The sequence below is a fragment of the Podarcis raffonei genome, chromosome 8 (genome assembly GCF_027172205.1).
Source record: "Podarcis raffonei isolate rPodRaf1 chromosome 8, rPodRaf1.pri, whole genome shotgun sequence".
NCBI lineage: Eukaryota > Metazoa > Chordata > Lepidosauria > Squamata > Lacertidae > Podarcis > Podarcis raffonei.
This window is the reverse complement of record NC_070609.1, coordinates 85,333,731-85,346,665: the sequence shown is the minus strand read 5'-3', so window position 1 is coordinate 85,346,665 and position 12,935 is coordinate 85,333,731. Positions and strand designations below refer to the sequence as shown.

Below are 12,935 nucleotides of genomic sequence, written 5' to 3'. Positions count from 1 at the left end.
GAGGGAGTCCCATTGCAGGGGTGGCACTTGCTTCCAAGTAAGCATGCAGAGCTGTGCACAACTCGCAATGTATTCAAAGGGCCCCCTCCGTGTGTACAAGCGTACACACACACCACACACGATGGACTGGATAAGGTCTCTTTAACTTGGCAGGGCATGGGTGGGATCAGGTGGGGAGCCTGGTGGGCCAAGGTGGCTGGGCTGCCCACCTTCCCCTCTGGCAATACGTGGCAGTGAGGAGGGTGCCAAAGGAGTGGGAGGAGAGAGTTTCGGGTGCTCAGCCAGAGGGACTCCAAAAGCTCCCTTGCTCACAGCGCCGTGGAGCCCGCAGCGGACTTGGCCTCCACCTGGCGTCCAGCAGCGGGCAGCGTGCTTTCGTAGAACCTCTTCTGGGACCGCAGGAGCGGCGTCTGGGTCTCGCCGTCTTGGCAGGCCCTGCGCTTCATGCAGCGGAACGTATGCTGGGTCCAGCAGTAAACAGCGCAGTTCAGGAGGCCCTGGGATGACGCTGTCAGGGCCTAGGAGAGAGATGGGGAGACGGGCGGGTCAGTGGCTGCAGCAGAACTGGAGAGCAGCAAAATTCCAGTTGAAGCAGCAGAATACGGTGGTGCCATTTCAATCAGCTCTTTCCCACCCCCTCAAGACCATGAGGACTACCACCTTAATTTACTCTTTAAGGGGGGAAGGAACACAACGCAGCACTAAACCCCTTGATCTGCATGCTGAAGGTCTTGGGTTCAATCCCTGACACCTCCAGGTAGGTCTGGGAGGGACCCTTGCCTGAAAGCCACTGGTCCAACTCCATGAAATACCGTATTTTTCGCTTTATAGGACACACCGGGCCATAGGACGCACTGGACCATAGGAGGGGGAGAACAGGAAAAAAAATATTCTCCCCCTCTCTGCTCAGCGCCCCTACAGCGAAGCGGCAGGATAAATGGAGCCCCTTCCATTTCTCCTCCCGCTTGGCTGAAGGGGCGCTGCGCAGCTCTTCCTCTCGGCTGAAGCCAGGAGAGTCTTGCTCTCCCGGCTTCAGCAAAAGGAAGCCGAAGCCTTTGGAGCGCATCGTGAGGTCCCGCTGTGCTCGAAAGGCTTCAGGGATAGCCACCTGAAGCCTTTGGAGCGCAGCGGGAACTCGTGCTGCACTCCAAAGGCTTCAGGTTCCTTTCGCTGATCGACCCCTCTCGCTCTCCAGGCTTCAGCGAAAGCAACACGAAGCCTCCAGAGCGCGGAGGGAGTGCTCCCTCTGCGCTTCGGAGGCTTCGCGTTGCTATCGCTGAAGCCAAGGAGCCTGCATTCGCTCCATAGGACGCACACACATGTCCCCTTAATTTTTGGAGGGGGAAAAGTGCGTCCTATAGAGTGAAAAATACGGTACTTTGCTTTCATGTTGAGGCCTAGTCCGTTTCCAGCCTCTCTGGAGTCTCCTATCCTCACTGTTGCTGCTGTTTACTGTGCTTTTCTTCGGCTATCACCCTGTTTTCCTCCCTTAAATGTATTCCGTCTCCTTATCCACATCTTTAAACAGACAAAAAGGCCTCCTCTGAAATTGTTTGCCTCAGCTTTCCCCCCCTTTTCGTACCTTCCGCATTCGAAACAAGGTGCTCTACCGCTGCCCCTCCCCAATAGAAATCTTTGACATGAAATAACATGAATAGTGCCCCCGACTCTCCTTGGGTTGTCATGGACCTGTTGCTCATCCTCTCAGCCTGACATACCTCACAGGGTTGGCGTTAGAATAAAATGGCAACACAGGGAGGGGGGACAGTGTAGATTGTCATCTGAGAAGATACTGGGGTAGAAATCCCATAAACTGAGTGGCCCCAAAGAGCAGCCACCTCCACCCCCCAAAAAAAATCCCCATTTGCTTTTCAGAAGGAGCATCCAGTGCCATTTTGAAAGACGAGTAGAACCTGCAACAAAATGTTGCAGCGGGGTTCAACACACTGCAGCCCCTTTTGCTCGCCTCCTGGAAAAGGCCTAGTTAAGCATGACAGTTCCATTTCCTTCTCCATCCTGTTTTTTCTATTAAAAAAAAAACCCACCTGCCCAAAAGCAAAAGTCGATCAGCATTGTGTAGCTCCTGAACATGCTCAGTAGACTTGCCAGGTTAGGAGCACCCCCGTCCCCATAGATTTCAGGGCCCAAACTTGAGACCTGGGGGGTGGAGGGGGTGCTGGTGATTATCTCTGCCCTCCCTCCCACCACTGAGCCCTGAAGATGAAAAGAGGGGGGAGCAGAGGCGGGCAGGACCCTACAAGCCTAGGCAATAAGTTGTAGCCAGCTCACACAGGGCTGAAGCGAACAAGCTGTATGCAGAGTTGTCTTCATAAAAAATCATTTTTGAAAAAGGCACTCTCACCCAGCTGGAGATGACAGGAAAACCTGTTCCTGTCTTCCCTGGGCTGTTTTAGCATTCCCCTACCCCAACATAACGGGACACAGGTGGCGCTGTGGGTTAAACCACAGAGCCTGGGACTTGCCGATCAGAAGGTTGGCTGTTCGAATCCCCGCAACGGGGTGAGCTCCCATTGCTCGGTCCCTGCTCCTGCCAACCTAGCAGTTCAAAAGCACTTCAAAGTGTAAGCAGATAAATAGGTACCGCTCCGTGGAAAGGTAAATGGCGTTTCCGTGTGCTGCTGTGGTTCGCCAGAAGCAGCTTAGTCATGCTGGCCACATGACCCAGAAGCTGTACGCCGGCTCCTTTGGCCAATAAAGCGAGATGAGCACCGCAACCCCAGAGTCGGTCATGGCTGGACCTAATGGTCAGAGGTCCCTTTACCTTTACTCCAACATATTTTCTGAACTTCTGCAAACTTTGAGTGATGCTTTCCTCTCTCTTGGAAGGTGGACGGTGCAATTGGCAGGTGGAGAATGAGTTTGTTATTAGTTTTTAGGATTCATTTTAATGTGGCTTTATTACCCCAGCTGCAGTCGGGGCAAGGGGCCCACCGTGCAGGGCTAGCCCATAGGTCCCATTGTCCACAGCGCTGGTCATATCAGTGGTGCCGACAGGGGGTGGCCTGAGGCTCACATTGTTTGTTTTATTTTTATTTATTTTCCTTGCATTGACAGCTTCCGTCATGGAGCCCAGAGGGATCCAAATGTAGCTCCCACGCAATCACTGTGGGATGTAATCCATGAGAGGCAGTCAAGTACAACATTCCTTGTAACGCTAGAGAAGACATGCGAGGGAATGTTTGGTCCAGCCAGTCAAAACTTCCTGTTCCTCCTGGCTGGAGCATCCTTCCTTTTGCATGTGATAGAAGGTGGGCGTGACCTTACCTGTCCAGGTAACAAAAGGACAAGTCACACAGCTCCCCTCTTTCTCTTTGACTTCCTTCATCGTTTGACCAGCTTCTAGCTAGGACTGCTCTGCTAGCTCTCAGCTAGCAGCAGCACTGGGATTATTCCCCCATATGGGGTAGATACATATTGGTAACTAAGTTTGCCTTCAGGGATCCAACTGTGAACTGATGTGAGTAAACTTGTTTTTATCATCTTTGAATAAGATTGTGGCATCTTTATTCTTTTTAAGAAGGATTCAAGGGAATTTACCAGGAACGTACAATTCAATCTGAGACAGGTTGAATTGTATAATAGTGAGAGGCTCACACGAGACTGCAACCAGTTATTTGCTGTGCATGAGAAGAGGAATGTAAACTCTGCTAAGGAAAGGAAATTGCTAGCGCAAGTTAGGAAGGATATTAATAAACAATATATCCTCTCCTGCCACCCTGAACATTCCCACAATCACTTGCTCAGGCATTGACAAGGCCCAGACCTGCTTGTTTTCAGCAAGGTAACAGGGCTGCTCGCATTTGAATTTGTATTTCTCAGAACCGTATTCAATTTAAAAATAAACAACAACTGCACATAAAACCATGCAATGAAAACCATATAAAAATGTTAAAATCAGAAATCGGATAACTGTTGTGGGGGCGGGGAATGCATTCTTAATTGCCTGCATAAGCCTGATGGAAAAGAAAAAAATTTCAGCGGGCATTGAAAACCTGGCACAAAAAGGCGCCTGCTAAATCTCTAGTGGCGCAGAGTTCCACAGGACTGGGCCAACAACACTAAAGTCTCTGCTTCTTGTTGTTGTCAAATTTTTGTCATAAACTCGGGGCACAAGCAAAGACTCTCCTGCAGGTGATCGAGGGTTCAGGCGATCTCTGAGTTACCCGGGACCTAAGTTGTTCAGGGCTTCAAAGATTAACACAATGCTTACCTCTAAAACACAAAATCCCATGTACGGCCTGGTGTGCTCCAAAGATGTCAGTCTGAAGATTCCAAGGATAAAGGCTGGAAAAATCAAAAGGGGAGGACTCAGTCACCAATAATATCACATCGCTGTAGCCCCAAAGTGACTTCAGTAAGGCACAGCTAGGTGTTTTTATTTCCCCAGCCAATTATTTGTTTTACTTATTAAACCTGCATCCTCTCAAAGAAATCCCAAAACTTCAAAACTTTAAAGCAGGCTTCCTCAACCTCAGCACTCCAGATGTTTTCAGACTACAATTCCCATCATCACCTGCCCCTAATTTTCCAGAATGCTTTTTTTGTGGGTTATCGGGAGAAAAGGTAAGAAGGAACATTGTTTTATTTATTTCCTTTAAATTAACTTATCTGAAAGGGCAAGCCACAGATATATCTATATCTACTTATCCGGGGGTAACTCTCATGGACTTTCTAGACACGTAACAAGGCAGACTGTCAAAGGCAGGGCATTCCCCAGCTTTCCTTACCTGGACCCCAGCAGCAAAAAAATATCATGGGGTACAAAAACACTCTTTGCTCTACCATCTTAATCATCGCCCACTCCTGATCGCCCACGTAGCCGGTTGAATTCAGAAACCTCTTGTACAGCCCTCTGGCTTGGAGAAGCAAAACCTGCAGAAAAACCAAAACCAGTTATCAGAATCTACTACAGTCATAGCTCATGTTACGGATGCTTCAGGTTACATGTTTTCGGGTTACGGACTGCGGGAAACCCAGAAGTACCGGAACAGGTTACTTCTGGGTTTTGCCGCTCGCACATGTGCAGAAACGCTGAATTGCGCATGCACAGAAGCGCCGAATTGCGCCTGTGCAGACGTGGTGCTTCAGGATGTGAATGATGCGGGTTGCGGACGTGCCTCCATCACGAATTACGTCCGCAACCCGAGGTTCCACTGTAGTTCCTCCTGATCGCGTTTAATGAGGAGGGCTTGGGCTCTAAGCCCCAGGCAGCAATGAAGCCCAGGATTAAATACACCCTGACTTCCTCAGAGGAAGGTGTTGCTAGAAATCTCACTAACATGAGCAATACACTCAATGTGTAAATAAAATAAAATTCAGCACAACCTTCTCTTATAATAGCAATGAAGTAGATGAAACAGGTAGCACTAAAAATACAGCAAAATCGCATCTGGCATGTGAGTTACATTTAGGGCTGGGCGATATATTGATACAGCATCCAAAACTGGTTTGACGTCAATCAATCAATCAATCAATCAATCAAACTTTTATTGCATTAGCATACAGCCATAGCAGGATAAAACAAAAAAAATGCTAGAGAGAAGCAACCTAACAAAATTCAAAACGATATTACTGGCATTGTGACATTTAAATTACCCTAAAACAATAATGTAAAAATTTAGTTGCCAGCGCCAGGAATCTAAAATGCAGATGTATATAAAACATATAGTGGCCCCAAAATAGGCTCGGCACATGAGGTTAAAAAGGTAATAAAAGAATTAAAACAGGTCCAGGTCTGGGACACACTACCCAGTCAGTGTAGCCCTGAGTTTCAAAGCCTGCACTATAAAGATTGCCACCCCACGTGAAATTTGGGGATTTGCGTCCACAAGAAGCGATTTCAAACAGTCTTCCTTAGATGTGATGGTGGGCGGAATCAAGAGGAGGAGCTTAGTTCTTATTAGCTCATAAATAGGGCAGTAGAAAAAGAAGTGTATGAAGTCCTCTACTTCATTCATTGTGCATGGACATAGACGCTGAGTAATGGGGGTCTTAAAGTAAATCCCCTGCAAGAAGGCCGTGGGTATAGAATGGAAACGGGCCATGGTAAACGCTCTTCTCAAATTGGGCTCCGTCAGGTCTATCAAGTAGTTGGCAAGTGATCTTACCACTTTCACTTTAGGGAGCCACTTGGAGAGGCGAGCTGTGGTGGACTGTGCCCGGTCCATGGCCTCGTCTCTTGTAAGAATCCAGGCCCGGATATTATGATGGTCCCAAGATGACAGCGTGTCACGATCTGGGAGGGAGTAGCGTGCCGTGATAATCTCCATGGCCTTGGACCATTTGTTGTTATGAGCACAAGTTAAAAAGGCTTGCCTGGCTAGTAGGGAGCCTGGGGCTTTGATTAATTTACAATAAAAACTAATAATTCTAATGTGGGCTCTCGCAACAATAGAGGGGAGGCCCAGTTCTGTTCTTAACTGTGCAGCAACCGAGCCCTTGGGGAGGCCCAGTAACTTTCGTGCAAAAGAGTTTTGTAGAATCTCGAGCCGTTGTAGTGTTTTTAAATTCCACCCCCAGATTTCAACCCCATACAGTAACATCGGGAGGACTTTGCTGATAAATGCTTTTCTGATTGGTGGAACCAACTGGCCGCCTTTTGCATAGAAGAATTTCTCCAAGGCTTTGATGGTTCTACGGGCAGCCAGGATGGTCATATTTAGGTGAGCTGACCAACTAAGCCCATGCTGAAAAGTGATGCCCGGCATCATAGTTTTAGACCTGGCAACATATCGCAAAACATGACGTGAAGCCAGCCAATGCCTCTACATAGCTCCAGCCATATTTCAGACTACGTGATATATCGGTATATTGCTATGTTTAGCTGGTGATATATTGCGATGTTGAAAACCAGATATTGAACAGCCCCATATATGCAAAACCACATATACTTGATCCGCCCTCCTGTGACCCTCCTTACTTTCCTGAGCCAGCACGAGAGCAGACCTTACCCTCCAAGCAAGGCAGAGAGCTTTTAAGCACTTTGCTTTCCTTAATGGGCACGTCTCATTCAGCACACAAGCTCTGAGATGCCCTCACGAGATCTCATAGGGCCATTTAAGTTCCCGTGAAATCTCATGAGAGCCCAGTAGACAACGTGGGGTGCTTAAAAGCTCTTTCCACATCAGGAAAACACAGCACAAAATGAGCTTTTTACGCTCTCCACCTTGCATGCAATTAATTTGCAAGGTTTCAATTTGCAGGGTTGAAATTGTGGAAGTCAATTGCCCATAAGATGCAATTGCATTGTATTTTTTTTTTTTATTAAATATTTATTAGCATTTTCAAGAATTAAACAAGAGCAAAAAATAAACAAAACAAAAGAAAGATACAAAAATACATAACAAAATTAAACAACAAAAAAAGAAAAAATAGAAAAGAAACACATAAAATTATTCATACTTATTGTTCTTAACCTTATTTCTCAGACCTCCTCACACCTCCCCTTCTTGTATTCCAATTTAAATTATCAGTTCAGCAAGTCCTTAACTTATTTCTTTACCTTAATTTATACATTTATTCTAACATACCATTATTTTACTTTGCTTCTTTTTTCCATTTCCTCCATTTATTTTTTACAATCTTATTTTCAATTAATTTAAAAAAGAAGAAACCAATTTTACCTTATTAAAAACACACATCAATACTTATACCTCATTAATTGTTCTTAAACCTTTTTCCTAAAGTCGACCAAAATTTCCCTTCCACGATTTACCCAATTTCCTTACCACTAATTAAAAATGAAAAGAAAAACAAATTATCCTTGTGTGCCCTTTGGATTCCCAACCTCCACCCGCCCTTTTTCCCGGTTCCAGTCCCCAACCAATGTCCATCAGTCTTTATGTTATTTATTTAGCCTGGAGACCTCACGTCCGAGGCCCTTTTATCTCTCTCAGTTCCTTTCTGCCGGTCTCTTTGATGGTCCTTAATGTTAAACCCCAAGTCTCGGAGGGGCTCCGGCCCAGCAGAATCCTTGTTGCTTCCAGCCAGTCTTCCATACTTGAACGCAAAGCCTATGGGGGGCTCCAACTCTTGTTTCAAATTTCTTACAGATCCAGATATCCCCAAGGCTCCAGCTTTCACCTTCCGCAAATTTATAATCTCCCATTCAGACCAGGCTTTCCACATCCAATTTTTATTGTCCTTTTTTATCCTCATGTCAGGCCTCATATTGTAACTCTCCTTTAACTCCTGCACATCTCCTGCTTCTCCTTCATTTTCTTCAAAGACAGCACCTTGCTCCATCATTTCTGCACTTTCAGTTTCATTTACTTGTTCAGTTAAGTAGACTTCCTGTTTCAAGTCCTTATCAGGCTCAAAACTGTTGTTCACTGTCCAGTGTAGTAGTGATATCTTTGTAGACATAACATTGTATTCATCTTTCAAGTTTCCCAAGAGAGCGAGTGTTCTATCCAGTTCTGCTTGAAATTTACGTACTCCAGCCATTTTTGTAGTGTAGTATCCCTATTGCCCCTCTAGGGGGATTTTAGTTCCTTAATATTCCTTTCAGCTCAAAACCAAAAGTCCAGTTAATTTGTATCAGCCCTCGTTATTTTCAAATAAAACAACAAAAACAGCAGAAACAATGTTCTCTTTTTCCAGCTGGCAACTAGCTGACTCGCAGCTCTCTTGACAGCTGTCAAAATCTTCCATGCAACAGACTTTCTCTTAGGACGTTCCCGGGTCTCGGGGGGGGGGTGAAATTTCAGTCCCCAAATTCTTTTTATCCTCCAGTAAATCCTTATAGTGTCAAAACCGTGAAATCAAGATCTTTTCACTAGAAAACAGGTTCTCTCGACCTTAGTTGCCCAGTCCTTTGCTTTAAATTGTTTACAAAGAGGGGGGGGTGACTTCCTTTTTAGCCCCTTCCCGCTCGTTCCAAATCCAGAATTAAATTTTTTAACGTTCCAATCTCCGTATTACTCACGGGTTTATATTTTAGAGTCCAGTCGGTCTTGGAAGAAGTTGGCGCTCTCTGTCTATGGCTTGCGGCTTCACTCCGTAGGCGAGGGAGTACTCTCAGCACCACGCCTCACCCTGCCTCCGTTCCGAAGCCTTTAAAAAGGCTCCGGCGCGGATTGGGGGGGCGCAAATGGTGCCCGCCGAGTCTCTATGTTCACAGGCATCCGCGCCTGTGATTTTAAGGGTCCCCGCTTCGCCGCAGCGGCCAGACCCAGACGCTACGGAGCCGATTCCCTCCGGAGCTCGGAGGGAATCCGCCATTAAACAATGGCGCCAACCCGGAAGTCGATGCAATTGCATTGTATTGCAAAAATGGTATCTCACACCGATACGCCCATCCAACATTGGCTCTTCCTAGTCTTCAAAATGCTAGAGAACGTTGGGGTCTCATCAGCATGTGGTGGGCATGTGGGAAAGTGGCTCAGTTCCAGGAAGAATTTGTTGAAATAAAAGCAAATACTGAACCAAACACGTCTAAATATCCAGAGCTGGCTCTGCTCAGCCTTTCTGCACGAGGTAGCACTAAGTTACAGTTCAAACCCCTGGTGGCCAGGCTCGTAATAATGAAATGCTGGAAGAATCTGGGGGGGGGGGGCTGCTTCTTTGACAAACTGGTACAATGCAGTATGTTAAGCAGCACTTGTGGAAAAATTGACTAACAGAATAAAATTCACATATGGTTTAAAGCACAAAGACTCTTTTGCAATAGACAGGGACAGCTTTATTATGTACACAGCTAAAAATGAAAACAGAGGACTCCCTTCACATTATGAAATTGTTGGGTAAGCATAAACTGTATAGTTATGGGTTTTCAGGGAGCAAGGGTCTCCTAAAATTCCTGGGTGCCCGGTTCTCCCCACAGTTTCTGAAATTAGTAAATGAGGGGTTCGGTCAAATTATTTGGCAAGGCCTAAAAAATAAGTCAAGCCAGCTTCCTCAGGAGATTGGCGGAGAGAGGTGCCATTGAAGAACAAAAACAGGCGATGGCAGAAAAGGCGGGACATTCAGTTTCAGGCAAGAAAGGGGATAGACTCCAGCTGTGTGTTAGTTTGCAAAAAGCAACAGCAGAGCTGGGAGAGGGAGGCTGCCAGGATTACAGAGAGTGATGTCATCCCAGGAAAAAAAGATCTATGATTCCATGATTCTACTGTGGGGAGTTTGTGGGGAGTGTTGTCCCAAACTAGGGTTTCCTGAAGTCTCACCCCCTGCGCTGCCTGCTCCCCCTTTCCATTTTAAGCCTGGTGGAATAGGCCCTACGGTCCCTCTGGGTTGCAACACCAATCTGTAGCTCAGTGATACTGGATAGTTTTAGAAAATTTACAGTTACGTTGTACTGGAGCTCTATATAAGCAGGCCGACTGAACCCTTCAGTTCAGTTCTGTTCTGGCCTGTGAATAAACAAGAGCTGTTTGAAGAATCGCTGTGTCGTCTGATATGTTCACCCATGACTTAACACTGGCGACGAAGGTGGGATCGATGGACATCAGAGCACAGCCAGATGCGGCCACCCTCTAAGCTGAATCACTGAGCTGAATCACTGAACGTCATTTTCGATCCCTTATTTGCATAACTATCTACAGTATCCCCCTGCTGGCCCAGGGTGAGAACTTCAGTAAAACTTCATGCCAAAGGTCCCAGGTTCAGTCCCCGACAGCATCTCCAGGCAGGGCTTGGGCGAGAACCCAGTCCAAAACCCCAGAGAGCTGCTGCCAGTCAGTGTAGGAAATATTGATCCAGATGGGCCAATGATCTGTACAAGGCAGCTTCCCATGTTCTGCCAGCTGATCCTAAGGGCCTCAAGGCTTGACTCTCCAGTCCAGCCAACTTGTCTCGTGCCTGAGTCTTTCCCATGGGTACTGCTTTGGGTCTTGATCTCTGCCTAGTTTTGATTCTATGCCCCTATCTCTGGCCCTTCTTGCTGTTCCAGAACCTGAATCCCTCCTCGAAATAAAATAAAAAAAATTCTTCCAGTAGCACGTTGTTGTTGTTTAGTCGTTTAGTTGTGTACGACTCTTCGTAACCCCCTGGACCAGAGCACGCCAGGCACTTCTGTCTTCCACTGCCTCCCGCAGTTTGGTCAAACTTATGCTGGTAGCTTCGAGAACACTGTCCAACCATCTCGTCCTCTGTCGTCCCCTTCTCCTTGTGTCCTCCATCTTTCCCAACATCAGGGTCTTTTCCAGGGAGTCTTCTCTTCTCATGAGGTGGCCAAAGTATTGGAGCCTCAGCTTCACGATCTGTCCTTCCAGTGAGCACTCAGGGCTGATTTCCTTAAGAATGGAGAGGTTTGATCTTCTTGCAGTCCATGGGACTCTCAAGAGTCTCCTCCAGCACCATAAGGTATGAGCTTTCGTGTGCATGCACACTTCTTCAGATACCTTATCTAAAGAAGTGTGCATGCACATGAAAGCTCATACCAATAACAAACCAACTGTTCCTAAGGTGTTACTGGAAGAAATTTTTTTATTTTGTTTCGACTACGGCAGACCAACACAGCTACCTATCTGTAACTGAATCCCTCCTGTTTTAGACCCCACCCTGGCTTCTAGAATACCTCCCTGCCCACACCTGAAATTCCAGATCACCTGGAGCCCAGCTCTGCTTTTCCTGAGGCCAACTTTTTTGCAATCAGCACCTATGTCTCTTACCAGGATAGCAATGAAGCTGGCCAGGAATGAGATGAAAAACACTCCGATGCCGTAAGAGAACATCACACTGCACGGATGTTGATGGGGACCGGTGATGAACTTGACTTCCGTGTGCATCAAGAGGCACCTGCCAGACAGAAAGGAGATAGAAGGTCCATAAATAGCAACACCCTAGAGGTCCTGGGCCCTAAGGAAGTCAGATTAGCCTCAACCAGAGCCAGGGCCTTTTCAACACTGGCTCCGGCCTGGTGGAACGCTCTGCCTCATGAGACCAGGGCCCTGAAGGATCTGATTTCTTTCTGCAGGGCCTGTAAGACAGAGTTGTTCTGCCTGGCCTTTGACTTGGAATCAACTTGATTCCCTCCCCCTCTTTCTTTTCTTTTCTCCTTCTGTGAGGGAACTCCTATTTGGGGACTTCCCTGGCTTTTTTCTGGCCCACGTAGGACCAGTCTGGATAGTTGGCCTTGGTGAAGATTTGACGTTTTCATCCCCAAAATGTTTCTGATTTGAGTTTCTACTGAAATGAGGCTGCATTTTAATGTTGTATTTTAATCTTGTTTTTAAGTTGTATTTTAATTAATTGTTTTTATACCTGGTGTTAGCCGCCCTGAGTCCGGTATTGGCTGGGGAGGGTGGGGTATAAATAAAAGTTATTATTATTATTATTATTTATTATTAGAAGGGGACCCTAGTCCCTGACAAAGCACAATATGGACTCACAGTCCAGTGGGACAGGCTGTAGAGGCTCACACAGGCAGGGCCAATCATTGTCAAAAGGAGGCACCCCAAGTAGCCTGGTCGCTGTAGCCCATGAGTGGATAACCTCGAGACTGGATTACTGCAACACGCTCAATGTCGGGCTGCCCTTGGAAGCTTCCGCTGGTGGCCAGAGTGCTGATGGGGCCCCTGGCTGACATCTCAAACTGGGCCAGGTTCAAGCTCCTTGTATTATTTTACAAAGCCCTGAATGACACAGGTCCAGGGCATCTCAGGGTCCAACTGAACACTTATATCCCAGCTTGATCACTGAGATCACTTGCAGGAACGTCGTAGTTGGCGAGGCTCATCTGAGATCGACACAGAAGCGAGCCTTTAGTGTCATTAGCCAGCTCCTGCGTAAGACTCTGCCAAGAGAGATTCAAACATTCACCTTTTATACTAATTCTCAAATGTTTACTGGAAACTTTTCTTTGCAGCCAGGCTTTTTTCCCCTTCTGTTAAAAAATGTATTTTTCTTTTTATTTATTTAAACATTTATTTATTTATTTATTTATTTATAGACACACAAGAACAGAAGAACAACAA

The 12,935-nt window shown here is 46.5% G+C and overlaps 1 protein-coding gene and 1 long non-coding RNA gene across 2 annotated transcripts; both read right to left on the bottom strand.

The window, feature by feature from the left end:
• Nucleotides 1-129: 129 nt before the first annotated feature.
• On the bottom strand, nucleotides 130-12,181 carry LOC128419992 (transmembrane protein 116-like). The gene is made up of 4 exons (XM_053401322.1): nucleotides 11,631-12,181; nucleotides 4,749-4,893; nucleotides 4,232-4,305; nucleotides 130-518 (listed from the first exon to the last, which is right to left on the bottom strand). Exons 1-4 carry the CDS (start codon nucleotides 11,745-11,747, stop codon nucleotides 309-311), a joined length of 546 nt encoding a protein of 181 aa, XP_053257297.1. The 5' UTR covers nucleotides 11,748-12,181; the 3' UTR covers nucleotides 130-308.
• On the bottom strand, nucleotides 680-1,782 carry LOC128419993 (uncharacterized). The gene is made up of 2 exons (XR_008331950.1): nucleotides 1,320-1,782; nucleotides 680-892 (listed from the first exon to the last, which is right to left on the bottom strand). It is a non-coding gene; the product is annotated as an uncharacterized LOC128419993 (long non-coding RNA).
• Nucleotides 12,182-12,935: the final 754 nt, after the last annotated feature.